Source organism: Pipra filicauda, unplaced genomic scaffold (assembly GCF_003945595.2).
Source record: "Pipra filicauda isolate LSUMZ 115617 unplaced genomic scaffold, ASM394559v2 scaffold364_size791107_pilon, whole genome shotgun sequence".
NCBI lineage: Eukaryota > Metazoa > Chordata > Aves > Passeriformes > Pipridae > Pipra > Pipra filicauda.
In genome coordinates this window covers 750,785-771,635 of record NW_024104492.1, presented here as the reverse complement: position 1 = coordinate 771,635, position 20,851 = coordinate 750,785, and the positions used below count along the sequence as shown (strand labels likewise).

At 61.3% G+C, this 20,851-nt stretch overlaps 2 protein-coding genes across 3 annotated transcripts; both read right to left on the bottom strand.

The window, feature by feature from the left end:
- Positions 1 to 566: 566 nt before the first annotated feature.
- On the bottom strand, positions 567 to 3,917 carry SNRNP27 (small nuclear ribonucleoprotein U4/U6.U5 subunit 27). 2 transcript variants are annotated; one of them, XM_039384618.1, is made up of 6 exons: positions 3,697 to 3,917; positions 2,185 to 2,305; positions 1,762 to 1,874; positions 1,560 to 1,639; positions 1,399 to 1,463; positions 567 to 868 (listed from the first exon to the last, which is right to left on the bottom strand). In XM_039384618.1, the coding sequence occupies exons 1-6, from the start codon at positions 3,731 to 3,733 to the stop codon at positions 814 to 816; spliced, it is 471 nt and encodes a 156-aa protein (XP_039240552.1). In that variant the 5' UTR covers positions 3,734 to 3,917; the 3' UTR covers positions 567 to 813. The 2 variants fall into 2 exon arrangements, with proteins under 2 accessions (XP_039240552.1, XP_027590910.1); XM_027735109.2 differs by having other exon boundaries at positions 1,762 to 1,871; positions 3,697 to 3,910.
- Positions 3,918 to 9,007: 5,090 nt separating this feature from the next.
- On the bottom strand, positions 9,008 to 20,796 carry ADD2 (adducin 2). Its single transcript, XM_027734449.2, has 15 exons — positions 20,780 to 20,796; positions 18,499 to 18,667; positions 17,675 to 17,813; positions 17,025 to 17,176; positions 15,739 to 15,819; positions 15,506 to 15,655; positions 13,977 to 14,120; positions 13,801 to 13,899; positions 12,862 to 13,041; positions 12,503 to 12,760; positions 11,650 to 11,769; positions 11,477 to 11,566; positions 10,676 to 10,829; positions 10,455 to 10,553; positions 9,008 to 9,655 (listed from the first exon to the last, which is right to left on the bottom strand). The coding sequence occupies exons 2-15, from the start codon at positions 18,664 to 18,666 to the stop codon at positions 9,357 to 9,359; spliced, it is 2,133 nt and encodes a 710-aa protein (XP_027590250.1). The 5' UTR covers position 18,667; positions 20,780 to 20,796; the 3' UTR covers positions 9,008 to 9,356.
- Positions 20,797 to 20,851: the final 55 nt, after the last annotated feature.

The following is a 20,851-nucleotide window of genomic DNA, read 5'->3' as shown; positions in this document are numbered from 1 at the left end:
GTGCATCTCCTTCAGGGCTGGGACCCCCACCCCAGGACAGGAATCCCCTAAGTGCAGGCACCCCCTTTGGGGTCAGACCCCCAATGCAGGGCAGGGGCCCCCCTGGCAGCCCCCTGCAGACAGCTCCCCCCCTCAGCCTTGGGAAGGACCCCCAGCCCAGGGCAGTGACATCCCAGGCAGGGCCTCCCCTCCATCCCACAGCAGGGAGCACGTTGCCCCCCCCCCCTTACCCAAGGCAGGGCCCCCCCAAATCAGGAAACCACCCAGGGACCCCCCCGGGGCAGGGCACCCCCACCCCAGACAGGGCTCCGAGCACCCAAAACCGCCCCAAACTGGGAGCACCCAGATCCCACAGCTCCCCCAGGGGAGCAGGTGATGGGAAAGAGGCCCCCCTGCCTCCAGGACCTCCAGTTTGAGCCCAGGGCTCAAATGGGGCCCCTCGGCATTCAACTGATTTGTATTAATTCCCAAGGATTTGTGTGAGGGGGAATTGGGTTTAAATTTTGCATTTTGGGTGTAAATCCAGAGGTTTGCAGCGACCTCTCCTCATCCCTGAATGATAAAAATTAAAGGAAAAAACAGATCCGGGGTTTTATTAACAGGGAAACAAAGCAAAACTAGGGAACACACAGGAAAATCCCGGCCAGGAACCGACCTCTTTGTACAAAAATAATACCAAAAGTCTGGGAAACGGTGACTTGGGGCAGCTCCGGCCGTGGGGTTTGTTGGGAATAACCCAAATTCCGCTGGAATCCGGCACCAGATCCCTCCAGGGAAGCAAAATCCTTCCGCAGTGGGGGCCGTGTCCCCCAGTCAGGCGATGAAATCCAGAGGCCTGTTGAATCCTCCTTTTCTGTTCATGTACTGCCTGGGTCGGGATGGAGCCAGAGTTAGCCCCTGGATCCGGGGAAATCGGGACAAAAACACCCTGGGGAGGCTGGGAACAGGGCTTGACAGCTACAGGGAACCCCCATTCCTCATGGATTTGACCAAAACCAGGAAGGCTCTCAGTGAGGAGCTGCTCCAGAGGTAGGGCTCTGTGAGGATCCTGGCAGCACAGCCTGGCTCTACCCTCAAATTCCCATCAAAAAGGGATCAGAACTGATAAATCGGGTGTTCTTTGGGAATAAACCAGGTGAACAGCATTGCTTCCCACTGCTCCAGTCCCACTCAGCCCACACTGGGCACATCCCACCTGTTCCCAACATGCTTCTCACCCCCCCCCTGATTTCCCCATTCCCAGGGGGATCCAGACGCCTCTCACCTCTGTTTTCACCTCTAAACCTCACAGAATTCCCATTTTCCCAAGGCTTGGAAGCCGGATCACCCCAAGGGCAGTGGCCACAGTTACCTCACCAAACAAATCCTTTCTCTATCCCAAAAAAAGGTGGGACACACCTGTACTTCCTCTTCTGGGACACATTGATGGCGTAGGCATTGGCAGCACCGTCCACCTTCTTCCCCTGAGGAGAAACATTCCCCAAATCCCATGGATTGTCCCCAAACAGGACGGGTGACACTGCAGAGCCCACGGGAGTGGCCTCGGGCCCCCCACTCACCTTGGTGGTGTCGAAGGAGGCAAAGCCCATCATCTTCATCATCTCGATCTCCTCCTCCGTCTTGCCCTGCAGATCCTCCTCTGAAGGAATGAAATCAGGGATTGGGCAAACACGGATGTTTGGATTCCCAAAAATCCCGGTATCCCTGGGCTGGTCTCACAGGGGATGTGGGAGTGTTTCAGGAGGAAAATCCCCCCCTCACCTGTGATCTGTCTCTCCTTCTTGGAGTCCTTGAGCTCCTTCTTCTCCTCATCCCGGCGTTCCTTGGGCCGCACTGGTGATGAGGAGCTGGAGCGGTGCCGGCGTGGGGACCTGCTGGGGCACACGGGGTGGGGCTGCAATTCCCACCTGGATTTCCCACCTGGAGCTCCCACTGTCCCCATGTCACCCAACAGCCCTCACCTGGCTGTCCCCACCCCACACTGGTGTCCCTGTCTGGCCTGGATGGTCCCACCCTCATGTGGATCATCCCCACCCTCACCTGGATCATTCCCATCTTCATCTGGATGTCTCTCCCCTCACCTGGATCATCCCTGCCCTCACCTGAATTGTCTCTGCCCTCACCTGAATTGCCTCTGCCCTCACCTGGATGTCCCTGCCTTCACCTGGATGTCCCAGCCCTCACCTGGATCGTCTCCGGTGCGGGGAGCGGGACCGGCTCCTCCTCCTGTCCCTGTCCCGGGACCGGGATCGCTCCCGCCGCCGCCTGTCCCTGTCCCGGGACGTGGAGCGCGAGCGCCGGCGCTCTGCCCAGGGAAGGGTCAGCTCCTGCTTCCCTGCCCGCCTCCCAAAGGAAACCCGGACAGAAAATCCCGGCTCCCGAGCACAGACCCTGGGACAGCCCCTCCCTGACCCCCAGGCCCAGGGACCCCCACATTCCCTGTCCCATGTCCCCATGTCCCATGTCCCAGCCCCCCGGGACAGCCCCTCTCAGCCCTCCCTGACGCCCCCAGCACAGTCCCGGGCTCAGGGACCCCACGGGCACCCCTAGGAGTGGGAAGAGCAGCAGGAAAAGCCTCCACTCGGGAGGTGGGAATCACCCGGGACTGGGGGGATGAGCTGTTGGGTGACGGGCTGAGGAGGGGAGAGGGGGTCCGGAGGAGGAGGAGAGGAAGAGGAGGAGAAGGGGGAGAAGAGGAGGAGGAAGAGAAGAGGAGAAGGAAAAATAAAGAAGGAGGAAGAAGAGGAGGAGAAAGCAGATGAGGAGGGAGGGAGTCTCTACTCTGCCCAGAGCGAGGAGCCGAGGCCTCACCGCCGCCCCTGCCCTGGAGGGTTTTTTGGGGAGCCCCCGGACCCCTCCAACCCTGGGCTGCCCCAGGCCCCGCTCCGGCCCCGGGCCTGGCCCTTCCAACTGCCCTGCACGGCCCGGCCCCTCCCGAGCCCCAGCCCGGGTCCTCCCCCAGCCCCCTCACCCCGACCCCCCCAGTCCCGTCACCCCCTGAGTCCCGCCAGGGTTCCCTCTTGCCCCTCATCTTCCCTCACTCCCCCTCACCCCGGAACCCCCTCACTCCTCACCCCAGGTCCCCCCTCTCCCCTCACCCCTCACCCCGGGTCCTTCTTCACTCCCCTCACCCCGGGTCCCCCTCACCCCTCACTCCCCTCTCCCCTCACCCCGGGTCCTTCTTCACTCCCCTCACCCCGGGTCCCCCTCACCCCTCACTCCCCTCTCCCCTCACCCCGGGTCCTTCTTCACTCCCCTTCCCCCGGGTCCCCCTCACCCCTCTCAACCCCGGTCCCCCTCACTCCCCTTTCCCCGGGTCTCCCCTCAATCCCTCTCCCGGGTCCCCCCTCACGCTCCGCTCACCCCGGGGGGGTCTCCCCGCACTCACTCACCCGCGTCGCATCACGCCCCTCACACAACCCCGGGTCCCCCCTCACTCCCCTCTCTCCGGGTCCCCCCTCAATCCCCTCTCCCCGGTCCTCCCCTCACTCCCCTCACCCCGGGGTCCCCCTAACGTCCCCTCTCCCCGGGTCTTCCCCCACTCCCGTCTCCCCGGTTCTCCCTCACTCCCCTCTCCCCGGTCGCCCTCACTCCCCTCTCCCCGGGTCTCCCCCTCACTCCCCTCTCCCCGGGTCTCCCCTCACTCCCCTCTCCCCGGGTCCCCGCTCACTCCCCTCACCCCGGGTCTCCCCTCACCCCGCCGCGGCGGTGACCGGGAGCGGCTGCGGCCCATGGCCGCCCCTCAGCCCCGCGCTCGCGGTCGCACCGCGCTCACTCCCGGGGCGGGAGCAGGAACCGGAGGAGCGGGAGCGGGTCCTGCAGCAGCGGGTCAGCACCACATCGGGACCCGCCAGCCGCGGCTCCCCGCGCTGTCCGCCCGCCCCAGAGCCTGGAGAGCGAGAGGACGGAAGGGGAGGGAAGGGGGACGGGCCGGCGGAGCCATTTCCTTCCGCCGGGCGCTGCTCCCGCGGCCCGGGCATGGCCGGGCGGGTCAGGGATCCACGTGCAGCCCTGAAGAGCCCACCCGCAGCAGGGGATGCCCGACACAGACTGTGACCCTCTGGGAAACCCGTGCTGGAGCAGGGTCCTGGTGGAGAGAGGAGCCCAGGCTGGAGCAGGGTCCTGGTGGAGAGAGGAGCCCAGGCTGGAGCAGGGTCCTGGTGGAGAGAGGAGCCCAGGCTGGAGCAGGGTCCTGGTGGAGAGAGGAGCCCAGGCTGGAGCAGGTTTGCTGGAAGGACTTGGGAGCCCTTGGGGGCCCAGCTTGGAGCAGGGGTTGGACTCGGGCTCGTCCCCTGAGCAGCAGCAGGAACGAGGTGTGATGAGCTGCCTGTGACCCCCATTCCCGTGTCCCTGCGCTGCTGGAGGGGGTGAAGGGAGAGCCCGGGAAGGAGGGCAGGTGTTTGTAAGATTGATTTGACTTCTCATTCTCCTGCTCTGATTTTGTTGTTAATAAATTCAGTTACTGTCCCCCCGGTGAGTCTGTTTTGCCTGTGACGGTGATGGGTGAGGGATCTCTCCTGGTGTTTGTCTCAGTTCATGAACCTTTCATTATGTTTTCTGTCCTCTGTAGAGGGCAGTGACAGAGCAGCTTTAGTGGGTACCTGGTGTCCAGCCGGGGCCAACCCACCACGGTAGGGAAGGGAAGGGGAGAGGAGAGAGCTCAGGAAGTTCCTGCAAAAATTCTGGCACAGTCTGTGAGGTGCTAAGCTAGGGAGCACAGCACTTCTGCTCAGAAAATAAGCCCTCATTGCAGGCTGAGTGCTGTAGCCTCTTCTATTTGAGTTCCTGAACTCGTCTTGTAAACCTGGGCAGTAAACTAAGAAGTTTTCCATTGAAAAGGAGCCAGTCCTGTATTCCTTCACACCAAAAAGTGCTTTTAACTTGGTTTTCCTTCTCACAACTGTTAACAAAATTGAGTATAAACAGCGTGATGATGTTTTCAACTGCTGGCTTAAGTTACAGTTGTATTTAAGAAAAGAAAAAAAAGCCTTTTTTCCCCATTAGATAACTTTGGCAAGAAAATTCAATATATTGATGTTAGAAGGCTGAGGAAGGTCAATTTTGTTGCTTCTCACCTTTCCAGCATCCCCCGCAGACTCTCCTCTTCGTGGCAGCTTTCCTGTCCTCACACCATTCTTTCACAGCAGCTGCATGGCTGAAGAGCTTCTAGTTCGTTACTCCTTCAAGCAGAAGATTAGAAAAGAGCACCATGGATAAGCTTTTGTTACTCTTGCACCTTCAGAGGAGCTTAAATGACCCCTTTTAACACTTTGGAAGGACTCTGCCATGATTAGCAGTGGCTTCTGTTCTCCTGAATGGGAGTCACCACCAGGTAGATGGTGAAAACAGACCCCACTAATTTTGTCTTGCTTTTTCTTACTGTGATTTTATACCATGTGAAGGCCAAGGAAGGGAAAAGTCTGCCTGTAACTGCAGCTTCATCACAGTGGTTTTCTTCAGGCTTCTTACTGCTTATAATTCTTTTTATTAGTAAAATGCTGCTTTGCAAACAGATACTTGCCTAAAATTCCTCTTGGAGATTAAAGTTGGCTGATTGATTCAAAAACTGGATGAAAATACCTCTCTGCAAACGATTTTAACAGCCTGCATGTGTGCAGGGGTGTGGGAGAATGGCCTTTTGGGAAAGGACTGTTTGAACAGGGGCTGTGGTATTTCTGGCTTAGCCCAGCATTTATATATTCAGATGATTCCAATAATTCATCCTGTAGTCTGGTTCCAGACAAGTAACACTGTGTAAAGCAGATTCAGTATCTGCACTAGTGTCCTTTTTTTTATTAAAGGTTTAACAGAAAATTTTCCTCCCTCAAAACTGTACCTGGCTGGAGCCTCTCTTGTCCTACCAAAGTGTCTCTTCTTGCCATAGCTCCAATCCTATCCCGGCTGGCAAATGCAGATCTGCTTTAAAATGTGAATGTTAGACCTACCATAGGTCTGGTCCTTCCCACTCCCCCCAGGCTGTTCCCTGCAGGGGCTGTGACAGGTCACAGGCTGTGGGTACAGTCACGGGCTGCAGGTTCCTGCATCACTCTGGGAGGGCTTTTCAGTTCTGGATATGAACCAAGAGACTTGTTTTAGATCAGAAAAGAATTCCTGTTTCTGACCGGCAGCATCTTCTACAAACGAAACTGAGATAAATTGTGGGAAGCGGCAATTTCTCAGCAAAACCAATTTTGTGACTGGCCTGATTTTCCCCAGATTCTACCTGAGAATCCACCTAATTAGATGAGCACAACTCCTGCTGTCACACTCCTCTCCTGCTGCAGAGGAGAGACAAAATTTGAAGTTGCACATCCCTATTGTTGAAGTTCAACTCCCTGCTCTGAGACAGAAAGTGTTGTATTTAATGGAACACCCAGGTGTTGATCCAGCTGCTGCATCCTCTGGGAAACACGAGGGAAACGTGGAAAGCCAACATCCATGTGGAACGTGGCAGTGCTTGTCCAGGTACTGGCACATCTCCCGTTGTCCTCCCTGCACCCAGAAAGGAACCAAGACCTGAATTTCCCTGGTCAGGGCAGCCCTTCAAACTTGCAAGGAGAACTTGGCATCTGTCCCCTCAAAGAGAAGGGGAGGAGAGACTGTGCAGCAGTTCCAGAGGTGTCTTCCAGACCCCCAGGGTGAACCCTTAAGGGTTCTCAAACGTTAACATTTCTGTGGGTAAAAATAAATAGGCTTGACTCCAGGCCCAGCCCCGGCTCCACTTCCATCCCCACCTCCATCCCATCCCAGCCCTGTCCCACCCCAACTCCATCCCCCTGTCCGTCCACACACCATCCTCAGCCCTATCTCTATCCCCAGACCCATCCCCATCCCAGCTCCATCCCCATCCCTGTCCCAATCCCATCCCATCCCAGCTCCATCTCATCCCCAGCTCCATCCCCATCCCTTCCTCTATGCCATCTCAGCTCCATCCCCACCCCCACCTCCATCCCAGCTCCCTCCCCATCCTCAGCTCCATCTCATCCCCATTCCCAACTCCATCCCAGCTCCACCCCCCTCCCCATCCTGGTATCCCCATCCCCCCCATCTCACCCCCATCCCCAGCTTTATCCCCACCCCATCCCATGTCCATCCCAGCCCCCGAACCCGGGACCCCCCTCTCTCCCCGCAGTGTCCGGGCGCTGCCGGTGCCAAACACGGGGTTTATTTGTTTATTTACACCGGTGTTCCACCGCTCCCGGCCGCGATTGTCACCCGCGGGGACATCCCCCATCCCGGCCTCCTCCCGGGGCTTCCACCCCCCCAAGTCCCGCGGCGGGGCCCTGCCGGGAGCCCCAGGTGGGAAAAGGGTCTCTGGATCCCGCTGGATCGCCCTCCCCGCGGCCAACGAGGGGATCAGCCTCTGTTCTCCAGCACAGCCCCGAGCCAGGGATTCACCCCATCCCTGCCCTCCCTGGAGAGACCCCCACCTCGAGCCTTGCTGGAGCAAGGGGAGGGAGCCAGGATGGGGGGTTATCCCAAGGGTGGTCCTGGGATGTGATCTCAGATCCGTGTCCTTCCAGCTGAGCAGCCGGGAGGGACCCTCGCCGTGGGATGATGGTGGCACGGGAGCCTTTGTCCCTGCTGGGGCACCGAGTCCCTCCCTGCCCGAGAGCCTTGGAATTCCATGGATGGGGAAATCAATCCCTGTCACCTCTGCAAAGCCCGTGGCCCTTGGAGAAAGGAGTGACAAAGGCCCTGGGGACAAACCTTTGGGGACAAAGGCGTGACAGAACTCCCAGGGACAGTCCCTCAGGGACAAAGGGGTGATGAAGCCCCCGGGCCGGGGCTGGGCTGTGTGGCAGTGCTGTCATTCAGGAACGCCCCCGGGTGTGATGGTGCCACCCGGGGAGGTGACACAGCTGTCCCTGGGGGGTCACCCGGGGGGAACAGGCCCAGGGACAAAAATGGCCTCAAAGAGCCTTAAAATCAGTGGCAGTGAGGAACAGCCCCCCCGGGGACAGGGCTGGGGGCACAGAGGGGGTTTGGAGGCTCAGGGTGTCCCCTTGGTTCCCCCAGTCCCTGTGGGAGCAGGATGGGGACCTGGGGGAACACTGGGCAGGGCAAAGGCTCTTCCCAACCTCCAGGCTCAGGTTGGCTGTGGGGGTCTGGTAACCCAGGGGTCTCTCTGCTCTTTCCTGCACCCCGATCCCTCCCCATATCCCATCCCATGGGCTTCCTGCTCTTCCGGAGGTTATCCAACCCCCCTGGAGCTGCCTCACAGCAGTGAAAAGCCTGGAAACCACAGTGATGGCACATGGGACAATCCTGCTGGGAGTGAGGGAACCCCAATACAGGGACTCTGGGGTGCCCCAGACCCCCCTGGACAGGACCCCGTGGAAGGCTCAGGGTGAGCACTGCAGGAAATTGGGAGGATGGGGCCTGATCCCGCTGGGTTATCCTCAGAATCCCAGCACTGGAGCGGCTGCGGGGCAGATCAGCAGGGCTGGGGCTCTTCTTCCTGGGAAGAGGTTTGGCCGGGAGGTTGTAACTCTGGGAGGGAAGGGAACGCCAGGAAGGACTGAACTTGTGCTGGGAATCCAGAGCTGGGCAAAGCAGGGATCTGTCATGGGTGGGGCGGTGTGAGCGGGGCCGGGGGCACCGGCAGGAGTTGGCAGCGTGTGTTCATCCCGAAGTAGCACTTGGTGAGTGAGTTTTGCTCAGTTTTAAGTAACACAGGTGATTCCCGGAGGTGATTTTTCCCTACTTTCCCGGGTGCGGGTCATGGAGTGCGGTGGGGGCTTTTCCAGGGGTGGGAAATCCTGCTGCTCTTCCTCGGGTGGGGGGGACGGGGGATAGGAGCACCAGGAGAAGGGGAGGAAGCGGTTCTTCAGCCCAAGGAGAGGAAGATTACGATCCAGGAAGGAGAAACCTTGGCTTCTCCTTTGGGAAGAGCAATCCCCCACCTTCATCTCGGTCCCATTCTCCTGGTGAAGCAACAGGCAGTTTTCCCTGGGGATGAAGCCAACGCCATTCCAGCAGAGCTTGAAACAGAAGGTGAAGAAAATAACCACAAAACACCCTTTTCTTCCTCAAATCAAGCGGATCCGGGCTCTGGTGGGAAAATCCAACTCTCAGCCCGTGGTGGGAAGAGGCCGGAGCCCAGGAGGGAGAGGGGGAGGGAGGTGCAGCAGGAATTTTCCCAGGTGGGGACCACAGTCTCTCTAAGCTCGGTGACCACCTCCAGGAGCGGGTGACAAGGGGGACGAGGTGCCTCGTGCCAGGAGGACCCGGAAAACAGCCGGATTCCGGGGTTTGGGGCTGGGCCTCGGCCAGACGCGCGAGGCAGGAGCCGTCCCCCTGCCCCGGGGGATCCCAGGGATGGCCACCACCGCCAGCGAGGCCTCCAGGGAGACTCAAGATTCGATCTTTTCCTTCTTTTTGCCTTTTTTCAGGAAAGATGGGGTCCGGAATTTCTTCTTCTTCTTGGAGGGTGATTTGGAGGGTGAACCGTCGGGGGAGACGGGGGTGCTGGTCACCGTCTCCTTCTCCTTGGGGACATCCTGGTCGGCGTTGGGGGCTGTCCGCTCCGTCCCCCCTTTTCCCAGGTTTTCCTCGGTGCTTTGCTCCTCGTCCTTCCCGTTCACCACCGCCGGCGGCTCCTTCTTGGTGGTGGAATCGGCCGGGGCTTGGCCGCCATCCACCTTCTTGTCACCTTGGGAGCGGAGAGGGGACAGGGAATTGGGGTGGCAGTGCCCGTGCTGTTAGGGTTTGGTCCCCCAGTCACTGCTGGGGCCTGGGCAGGAATAGGATTTGCCCTCCAGGGGTGGAGAACATTGGGATTTGATCCCGTCCTGCCACAGGTGCCGCTTCCCCGAACCTCCCCCCTCCCTGCGGGACAAGCGATGTGGGATGGAGAGCTGGGAAGAGGCAGCGGGAAAAGCAGGAAGCAAACAAGGAGGGATTTCCCAGTGGATTTCCTAAGGGATTTCCTTCCTTGGGGATCCCTGAGTGGGTCACGGAGAGCAAAGTTCCCCCCGAGCCCGTGTCCCTCCTCCGGGATGGCCTCTCCGTACTTACTACGGCACCAGGGATTCAGGGATAACTCCTTGGGTGACAGGCACACGGGGAGGAAAGAGAAAGGAGACATTGTGGAGACAGACAGACAGACAGACACCACGAGACACCATGGCAGAGCCAGCAGCCCCGAGCCCCGACACCCACAGCCGACCGGAATGACGGGAATGTCGCACCCGCCGGAGTGCGGGAATTGGGATGGGGGACAGGGGTGTCCCTGTACCCCACAAAGCCACCAGTGGACACTCGTGTCCTCCTGCCATGAATTCCCACCGGGGCTTGGCCCCTCCGGAGCAGGGACCCCCCAGGACAGGCAGAGGGACACGGGGGCACATCGAGCTGTGTCAGCGTGGTTTGGCCTCAGCCCCCTCATCCCCCCACTGCATCTGCTCGGGGGGGCCCGCTCCTGGGTTTGGGGTGCTCGTCACCCCACTCACCCTCCGTGGGCTCCGCAGGCACGGGGGGCTCCGGGGCTGAGCCAGGGGGGGCTTTGGGCGGGGGGGCCCCGCTCTCCTCGGCCGCCGCATCCTTCTCACCTGCCACGGAGAGACACGTTGGCCACGGGGTGCCCTGGGTGCCACCCGGGGGAGATGGGGGATTTTGGGGTGCCCTGGGTGCCACCCGGGGGAGATGGGGGATTTTGGGGCGCCCCTCCTACCCTGCAGCCGCTTCTTCCTCTCCACCTCCTGCCTGTACTCCTCCAGCTCCTGGTCCGTGAGCTGGCTGAAGGGGTTGGGGGGCTCCGGCTCAGGGGGAGCCTCTTCCCGGGAGCCCTCCTTGGCCTCCGTGTCCCCCAGGTGGCTCTCGGTGGACTGGAACAGACCCCCCCAGTGAGGTCAGTCCCCCCGGAACAGTGTCACCCCCTCCAGAGTGGGGTCACATCCTCCCTCAGAGCACCATCAGCCTCCTCCAGGGTGGTGTCACCCCCTCCACAGCAGTGTCACCCCTCTGGAGTGGTGTCACCCCCTTCACCAGTGGAATGCTGGGGAGGGAAGGGCTGGTGATCTGAGGAGGGGGATGTGTGGGGACATGGGGCTGGGGACATTGGGTGACATTGGACCAGGAATACGGGGTGGCATGGGGCTGGCGACATTAGGTGACGTGGGGTGACACAGGGTGACATGGGGCTGGGGGTGCAGGGCTGGGGACACAGTGTGGCATGAGGTGACACAGTGCCATGTGTGGGACTGTGGCTGGTCTTGGTGACAATGCTGGTCAGAGCTGTGACCGGGGATTTGGGGTGACAAGGCGTTGGGGAAACGGGGTGACACAGGGCTGGGGACACAGGGTGGTGTGGGACTGGGGACATGGGGTGACACAGGGCTGAGGACACAGGGTGACACAGGGTTACATGTGCTGGGGACACAAGGTGACATGGGGCTGGGGACACAGGGTGACACAAGGTGACACAGGGTGACACAGGGTGACACAGGGTGACACAGGGTGACTCGGTGCCTACGGGGCTGCGGCTGCTCTCGGCGATGACACTGGCCAGCAGCTGCGACTGGGGCCCGGCTGACTTCACGTCCTGGCGGTTTTGCTCCCGGATCTGAGGGTGAGGACAGGGCTGAATCCCCCCGAGGATGGGGGTAAATCCCCCCCGTGCCCCATCCCAGCCCCGTGGGGCCGCACCTTGTTGCGCATCTCCAGCACCTCCTGCGGGTCCGTGTAGAGGGGCACGAACTGGTTGGGGTTCTCGATGCGAATGGGGGTCCCACTGCTGCCCTTCTCCACCTCGTCCGCTCGCAGCCACTGCAGCAGCAGGGAGGGAACCCCAGAAAAGGTGTGTTGGGAAGGGGGAGACCCCAATAACAGAAAGGAGACCTCGATAATAGAGGGGAGACACAAGAAGTGCAGGGAGACCCTGATAAATGCAACTTGTGCAGAGGGGAGACCCCAGTGTAGAGGGGAGACACAGTAAATGCACCTTGTACAGGGGGGAGACCCTGACACATGCACCTTACATAGAGGAAAGACCCCAGTAGTAGAGGGGAGATGCCAATAAATGCATTTTACATAGAGGGGAGATCCTGATAAATATGGGAAGACCCTGACAAATGCACCTTGTGTAGGGGGGAGACGCTGATAATAGAGAGGAGACTCCAATAAATGCAGAGAGACCCAAATAAACTCAACTTAGATAGAAGGAAGATGACAATAAATGTGGGAAGACCACAATAAACTCATTTTACATAGAGGGCAGACCCCAAGAAATGCATTTTGCATAAAGGGGAGACTCCAGTAATAGAGGCAGACCCCCACAAAGCCAATGGCTCTCAGTCCTCCAAAAAGGGGTGGTGGGATTTCAAACTAACCATTATTATGAGCTGAGGGTGGATCCCTGGGCCTTGCAAATTTTAGTAGGATCAGTAACATCCCGGCCACCCCTACCTGGGATCCCCCACGCCCCACCTGTCATCGTTCCCGAGACAAATCCCTTCCCAAACATCCCCAACGGCCCCGTGCAGCCGCATCTGCCCCTCACCGTGGTCTTTGTCCTCTGGCCGCCGGCGCTGCCCTGCGGCTCCTCGGCCAGGCTGACCCTGGTGTAGGTGTTGGGGGTGTTGAGCCACCTCGTCTTCTCCTTCTGCTGCTTCTGGGCGTGCTGGCGCAGCGCGGGGGTCCCGGCGGGCTCCTCCTCGAACACGAAGGCCGTCACGGTGGCCGGAATGAGCACATCGCTCTTGGGCTTGCTCTTCTCCTGCACGAAGGGGTAGCGGTACGTGTAGCCCGTGCGGTACCCCTGGGGAGCAGAGAGCAGGGAGGTGTCAAGGCAGGGGCGACAAAGAGGTGTCCGAGCGTGGTTCAGGGGGCCCGGGGGGGTTCGGTCGTTTGGGTGCTCACCAGGTTGTCCAACATCCTCATGAGGGCCTCGAACTCGTGCTCGCCCAGGCGGCTCTTGTGCAGGGGCCCGAAGGTGGTGCCGGCGCGGCGCAGGGCGCCGGGGCCGTGGGGCACCCGCTGCTTCGCCCCCTCCAGCACGATCAGGTTCTCGGCGCCGCCTGCACTCGCCAGCGCTGACACCTGCCCGGGGCGAGGGGCAGGGTGAGGGCAGGGGGCACGAGGGGCAGCCCCAGCCCTGCCCACGGCCCCTGTGCTGGGCACTGCGGGGGCTGAGACCGCACACAGCTCAGTGCATGGACCCAGAACACTGCACTGACTGCAGAGACCTGGCACAGCTCAGTGCATGGACACAGAACACTGCGCTGACTGCAGAGACCTGGCACAGCTCAGTGCATGGACACAGAACATTGTGCTGACTGCAGAGACCTGGCATAGCTCAGTGCATGGACACAGAACATTGTGCTGACTGCAGAGACCTGGCATAGCTCAGTGCATGGTCCTGGGGCACTGTGCAAGTGGTAGAGATCTGGTCATGGGGCACTGCAGCAGGGGGTGAGACGATATACAGCTCAGTGCACAGGCCCAGGGCACTGTTCTGGCAGCAGAGACCTGGCACAGCTCAGCTCACGGACCCAGGACACTGCACTGACTGCAGAGACCCAGCACAGCTCAGTGCAGAGTCTCGAGGCACTGGGCTGGTGGCTGAGGCCTGGCACAGCTTCACTCATGGCCAGGGCCCCATGGTAGTGGCAGAGACCTGGCACAGCTCAGTGCGTGGTCCTGGGGCCTGTGGCTGCAGCTGAGCCCACACAAAGCTCAGTGCTCATTCCTGGGGTACCATGGTGTTGGCTGAGGCCATACACAGCTCAGTTCCCATTGCCAGGGTCACCAGGCCGTCAGCTGAGCCCACACACAGCTCATCACACGCCCTGCACTCACCTGGACCTCGCAGGCCGCCTGCAGGTGGAAGATGCTGTAAAAGGCCTCCTCGGCCGTGTCCCCCAGCGCCAGCACCCCGTGGTTCCGCAGCACCAGGATCTGTGGGTCACCAGGAGATCAGCGGGGCGGGGAGGGGCGGCAGGGCCACCCCACGTCCCCCCCAGGCGCTCCCTCACCTTGCAGGTGGGCCCGAGGCACTTCTGGAGCTCCACCCGGTCGGCCTCGTCCTCCACCTCCCCGCGGAAGTCGAAGTAGGCAACGTCCCCCAGGAGCAGCGCGGCCCGGGAGATGGGCAGGAGCCCACAGCGCATGGCCGACACCTGGGCACGGGGGGGACAGGGCAGGGGGGGACAGGGGATCCCCAGCACCCCCGCAGAACGGCAGCACCCCAAAAACCGGCAATGCCCCGAAAAACCCACCCTCGAACCCCCTCCAACATCCCACAAAAAGAAACACGAAACCAAAGAACCCCACAAAGAACTCCACTCCCAAAAAATCCACAACCCCCAAAAAAGCCATCCCCAAAAACCCTCCACCCCCCCAAAATCCCCCCAAAACCAAGTTCCTAAATTCCCCCCAAGCCCTCCACCACCCAACTACAAAATCCCACCCAAAACCAAACTGCCCCCAAAGAGCCCAAACAACCCCAATCTCCAGAAACACTCCCAATTACCTCCAACTCTCCCTGTCCCCTCCAAACCCCCAATGCTCCCAAATCCCATAATACACTTCAAGGCCCCAAAATCCTCCCCAGCCCAACCCTTCCCTCAAAGACACCCAACTTCCTTAAGCCCCCATATACCCAAATCCCCCCATCCCCCAACTCTCCCTGTTCTCCCCAACCCCCAAAAACTCCAAGTCTCCAAAATATCCTTCAAACCCCCCAAATCCCCCCAAACCTCAACCTTCTCCAAAGACCCTCAACTCCCCCAAATCTGTCCAACTCTCCTGACCCCCCCCAAAACACCATGATTCTCCCAGTCCCCCAAACCCGCAATGCCCCCAAATCCCTGTCATACCCTCCAAACCCCCATAACTCCCCCAAACCCCAACTTCCCCTGAAGTCCCCAAACACCCCCGAATACCCCCAACTCCTCTAACCCATCTCCCCCAAACACCCCCAACTCACCCAGTCTCCCCCCAGCCCCCGGTGCTGCCAAATCCCTATAATACCCTCTGAACCCCCACAGTCCCCCCAAATCCCAATTTCCCCCCTAGAGCCCCAATCCTCCCCTCCCCCACAACCCCCCAACACCTCCAATTCCCCTTCAAACTCCCCAAATCCCCCCAAACCCCAGCTCCCCCAAAGACCCTCAACTCTACCAAACTAACGCAATCCTCCATCCCCCCGAAAGCCCCCCCAACTCCCCCATTCTCCAATGTCCCCAAATCCCCATAATTCCCTTCGATCCCCAAATCCCCCCAAACCCCAACTTCCCCCAAAGACCATCAACTCTCCCAAACTAACCCAATCCTTCATCCCCCCAAAACCCCCCCAAATCCCCCCATCCTCCATTGTCCCCAAATCACCGTAACACCCTTCAATCCCCCAAATCCCCCCAAACCCCAGCTTCTCCCAAAGACCCCCCACTCCCCCAAAGCCCTCCCAGCTCCTCCCAAGCCCCCCAGTCCGTACAGCGGCCGCGGCCGGGGTGTGCAGCCCCCAAAGCCCCCCCAAAGCCCCCCCAAGCCCCCCGGTCCGTACAGCGGCCGCGGCCGGGGTGTGCAGCCGCACGATGCAGCGGATGTCGGGGCGCGCCGCGTAGATCGCGGCGTGGAGGCTGAAGCTGCGGGCGTCGGGCGCGAAGCCGGTGCTGCCGGGCTCCACCACGGCCCCCAGCACGTTCACCTTCACCTGGGGGGCGCGGCGGCGTCAGGGGGGCCGGGCCTGCCCCCAGACAGCCAGCGTGGGGTCGGGGTTAGGGGCGGGGGGCTCACCAGGCTGGCCGCGGTCACCTCGCTGCACGCCAACCCCTGCGGGGCCACCAAGAAGTGCTCCTGCTCCTTGCTGACCCTCAGCTGTCACAGAGGGGGACAGAGGGGCGTGAAAAACAAGCCAAGACCCTCCCAAAAACATCCTGCATCCCCCCCCAAAATGACTCCTCCAAACACTCCCAAACCCTTAAAAAAATCTACGATCTCCCCCCAAAAACCAACACCCCTAAAGAACCCCCCAACTACTCACAAAGCCCCAAGCCCCTCAAACTCCCCCTCCAAAAAAATACCACAAAATCCCCAACCCCCCAAAATCCCAATCTCCCAAACCCCCAACTCCCCTCAAGAACTCTCCAAACCACCTAAAAATCCCCAACTTCCCCCAAATCTCCAACCCCCCCAAAGGTCCCCAAACCCCCTTAACTCCCCCAAATCCCCCCAAAACAACCCCAGCCCTCCACGGCCTTTCTGGGTGCTCATGGTGATGGTGATGTGCCCCAGCTGTGCCCAGCTCTACAGGTCCAGCAGGGCCCCAAACCCCCCAGACAACACCAAACACCCACAAAACAACCCAAACCCCCTGAAACCCCTCTCAAAAAACCACAACTCCCCTGAAACTCCCCCCAAAGCCCCCAGGCCCCCCCATTCTGGTTTCAGGGTGCTCGTGGTGACAGCAGCGTTCCCCAGCTGTACAGGCCCAGCAGGACCCAAAATCCCTCCAATCCCCCCCAAATAACTGCAGCTTCCCCCCAAACTCCTCCAAATCCCCCCCAGTCCTCCCAAGCCCCCCCATCCCAGTTTTGGGGTGCTCACGGTAACAGTAATGTGCCCCAGCTGCCCTCAGCTGTACAGCTCCAGGGGGTCTCAAACCCCCCTAACTCCCCCAAATCTCCCTAAACCCCCCACCAGCCACCAAACTTCCCTAAGTCCCCCCAAACAACCCCAACACACCCCAATCCCCCCCGTCCCGGTTTTGGGGTGCTCACAGTGACAGCAGCATTCCCCAGCTGTGCCCAGATGTACAGGTCCATCAGGGCCCAAAACATCTCCAATCCCCTCCAACACCCCCAAAATAACCCCAAACTCCCTGAAATCCCCCCAAAACAACCCAATCCCCCCTGTCCAAGCTGTGGGGTGTTCCCATGACAGTGGCATTCCCCAGCTGCGTTCAGCTGCAGCAGGTCCCAAACCCCCCTTAACTCCCCCAAATGGCCCCCAGACAACCCTGATCCCCCCGCAACTTCCCTAGGCCCTCCCCAACCCCCCCGTGCCGGTTTTGGGGTGCTCACTGTGACGGCGGCGTGCCCCAGCTGTGCCCAGCCGTACAGGTCCAGCAGCCGGTGGATGCTGCCCACCTTGCAGCGCATCAGCCGCTCGCCCTTGGCCAGCGCCGGCCCCTCCGTCCCGTGCAGGTCGTTAATGGGGGTCACCGACGCCAGCCCTGGGCATTGGGGACCCCTCGTCAGTGCTGGGACCCCCCAAGCCGCGGGGGGGTTCACCAGAGACGGGGGAGTGGGGAGTTGTGGGGATGGGTTTGGTGGCCCCCGTGGTTTGCTGGCCCTCAAGGTTCAGTGACCCCAAAGGTTTTAGTGGTCCCTGAGGTTCGTTTGGTGGCCCTTGAGGTTCTGGGGGTCCCCAAGGCCTCGAAGGTTTGGTTGGCCCCCAAGGTTTGGTGGCCTCAAAGATTTGGTGTTCCTCAAAGTGTTGTGGGGTTCCCAAGGGTTTGGTGGCCCCCCAAGGTCCCGAAGGTCTGATGATCCGAAAGGTTTTGGGGATCCCACAGGTCCCAAAGGTTTGGTGACCCTCAAGGTGTGGCCCCAAAGATTTTGGTGCCCCTCAAAGGTTTGGTGGCTCCCAAGTTTTTGTGGGTTTTCCCACCCACGCCCCCACAGATTACACCTCCCGTGAGTGCCCCCACACCCCCTCATGCCCCGTGTACCCATGGGGGAGGTGGGCAGGGCTGCGGGGGACGTGGTGGCCATGAAGTCGGCGATCTGCCGCAGCGCCCACACGTGCGACGAGTTGTTCCCCTTCTTCATCTGCTCCTGGATGAGGCTCTCCAGCTCCTCCCGGAAGGACTGCGGCACCCAGGCACACGGTGACAACGTGGGGGGACCATTGGGGACATGGGGGGGTGGGGGAGGGCAACATCACCGGCTTAGTGGAAGTGGCACTGCCAGCTTGGTGTTAGGGACACCAGCAGCTCAGTGTCAGTGACACAACCAGCTTGGTGACACAGCGATGGTGGCACTGCTGGCTTGGTGTCAGCGACACCACTGGCCTGGTGGCATCACCGGCTGGGTGGCACAGCGATGGTGGCATCACCATCTTGGTGCCAGTGTCACCACTGGCGTGTTGGCACAGTGGCAGCGGGGGCACTGGCAGGTCGGTGACAGCAGCACCGGAGCAGTGACGTTGGCAGGTGAGGACACGCACCGAGCCAACACTTGGTGGCATCGCGGTGGCACCGATTGGCCTGGGGACAGGAGGGACGGGGCGGGGGAAGGAGGGATGGGGCAGGGACACAAAGGATGGGGTTGGGGCAAGAGTGCTGGACTTGGGGACAGGAAGGCTGGGACAAGAGGGAAAGGGGTTGGGGACAGAAAGGATGGGAGACGGGAAGGAAGGGGTTGGGGACACGAAAGACAGGGTTTGGGGACAGGCGGGACGGGATGGGGGACAGGAGGGCTGGGGCTGGGGACAAGAGAGGGGTTTTGGGGCCAGAAGGGACAGCGTGGGGACAGCGCGGGGGCAGGGGCTCACCGGGCTCTGGAGGATCATGGTCACCCGCTTCTTCTGCTCCATGAGGTTGAAGTCCTGGCGCAGGTCCCCCCCCCCGCCCCGCGCCCGCAGGAACTCGGCGCCGTCCTGGGGGGCGCAGCGGGGCCCGGGGGGCTCGGGCAGGGGCTCGGGGCTGGCGGCCGTGCTCATCCTGCGGGACGCGCGGCGTCACCCCCGGCACCCGCACCATGCCCCAAACACGGATTGGGAAGGAGCCACCGAGATACCCCACAGCTGCACCCCGCAGATAAGGCCCGGGTGGCCCCGCCCTGCCCCAGGGGTGACGAGTTGGCAGGCTGGGGACACCCGGGACGGGGGGGATCCTCTGCTGCCTGCACCGCCCGGCCTCAGTTACACTCCCTGAGGAAGTGACAGCTGAGAACGGGCACAGCTCAGCACAGTGATGGGCACAGAGAACGGGCAGCTCAGTGCATGCGCACTAACGGACTGTGGCTGAGAACGGGCACAACTCGGTGCACGGATGGGAGCTGAGAACGAGTGCAGCTCAATACACGGATGGGACTGACAGTTGAGAATGGGCACAGCTCAGTGCACTGGTGGGAACTGAGAATGGGAGCAGCCGCCAAGAACGGGCACCGATCGGGGTAGCGTGGGGACAGTGGCTGAGAATGGACCCAGCTCAGTGCACCGATGGGAGCTGAGAACAGGCAGCTCAGTGCATTGATGGGAGGAGCAGCAGCTGAGAATGGGCCCAGCGCGGTGCATGGGTGGGAGCAGTGGCCACGAACGGGCACAGCTCAGTGCACTGATGGGAGCTGAGAACAGGCAGCTCGACACATTGATGGAAGAGGTAGCCAAGAACAGTCACATCGCTGAGGGTGGCAGCTGAGAACAGGCACAGCTCAGTGCACCGATGGAAGCAGGAGCTGAGAACAGACACAGCTCAGTGCACCGATGGAAGCGGCAGCTGAGATCAGGCACAGCTCAGCGCATGACAGGGAGCTGAGAATGGACAGCCTGGCACACTGATGGGAGCAGTGGCTGAGAACCGGCACAACTCAGTGCACTCACTGATGAACATGGTGGCTGAGAATGGGTGCAGCTCAGCACACTGCTGTGGGTGGCAACCGGGAACGGGCACAACTCAGTGCACAGATGGGAGCTCAGAACCGGCCCAATTCTGTGCACCAATGGGAACAGCAGCTGAGAACGGGCAAAACTCAACGCACCGATGTGGGTGGTGGCCAAGAACGAGCACGGCTCGGTGCAGCAGTGGGGCAGGGGCTGAGAACAGGGACCACTTGTGCACCAGGGGGAGCAGCTGCTGAGAACGGGCAGCTCAGCACACCCACGGGAAGAGGGGCTGAGAACAGGTGCAGCTCAACACACCCACGGGGGCTGCGAACCGACAGCTCAGTGCACCGATGGGAGCTGAGAACGGACACAGCTCAATGCACCGATGGGAGCTGAGAACGGACACACCTCAGCACACCCACGGGCGCACCCCCGTGACCCCCACCCCGAATTGGGGTCACCCAGCACCGCGGGGCTGATGCTGCAGTGCCACCGCGTGTGTCAGGGTTCAGCCAACCCCCCAGCCCGGGGACCCCCCCACCCCCCAAGAGCATCGTCACTGAAGTGCTTTGGGGGCCCTGCTGCCCAGGCACCCCCAAAGCACAGGGCGGGGCTGCTCCCCCAGATCTCGGACGGTGACCCTCAAGCCCCCCCATCACTAAGTACGGAAGCAGAGCCCCCCCCCGAAATTAGAGCCCCCCAAATTTCAGTGCTGGGTGCACACCTGGCTCAGCGGGAAGGGGGGACCTTGGCTGGGATAAAATCCGGGGGGGGCCCCGGTGCCCCCAGGCCGCAGGGCCTGAGCACCCCCAGGGGCCGGGGGGGGCTCTAAGGGTCCCCCCGCAAGCCTAGGGGGGCTGTGGGTGGGGTAGGACTCCCCAAAGCTGCCCCCCCCAGCATCTCCCCCCGCCGCCTCCGCCCTCGCCGCGCCCAGCGCCGCTGCGGCAGCCGCAGGGCGGGGGGGCAGCGGGAAAACCGGGATGGATTTGGGGGGGCTGCAGCATCGCACCCCCCCGGGGTGGGGATGGGGTGGGGGGAGGGGTGGGGTCGGGTACCACCGAGGGATGAAGGCCTGGGAAAGGGGGGGAGGGATGCAGCCCCCCCTCACCTGCATGCAGCCAGATGGGGAGTGGGGGGTGGAAAAGAGGGGGGTCACCCAGCCGTCCCCCCACCCCCAACCCCCCCCCTCCCAAGGATGCTGCGGCCGGGGGCTGCTGCCATCACCCACCTTCCTCCTCCTCCTCCTCAGAGCATCCTGACAAAGGGCCGCCCCCCCCCCGACACACCACGCGTGTCCCCG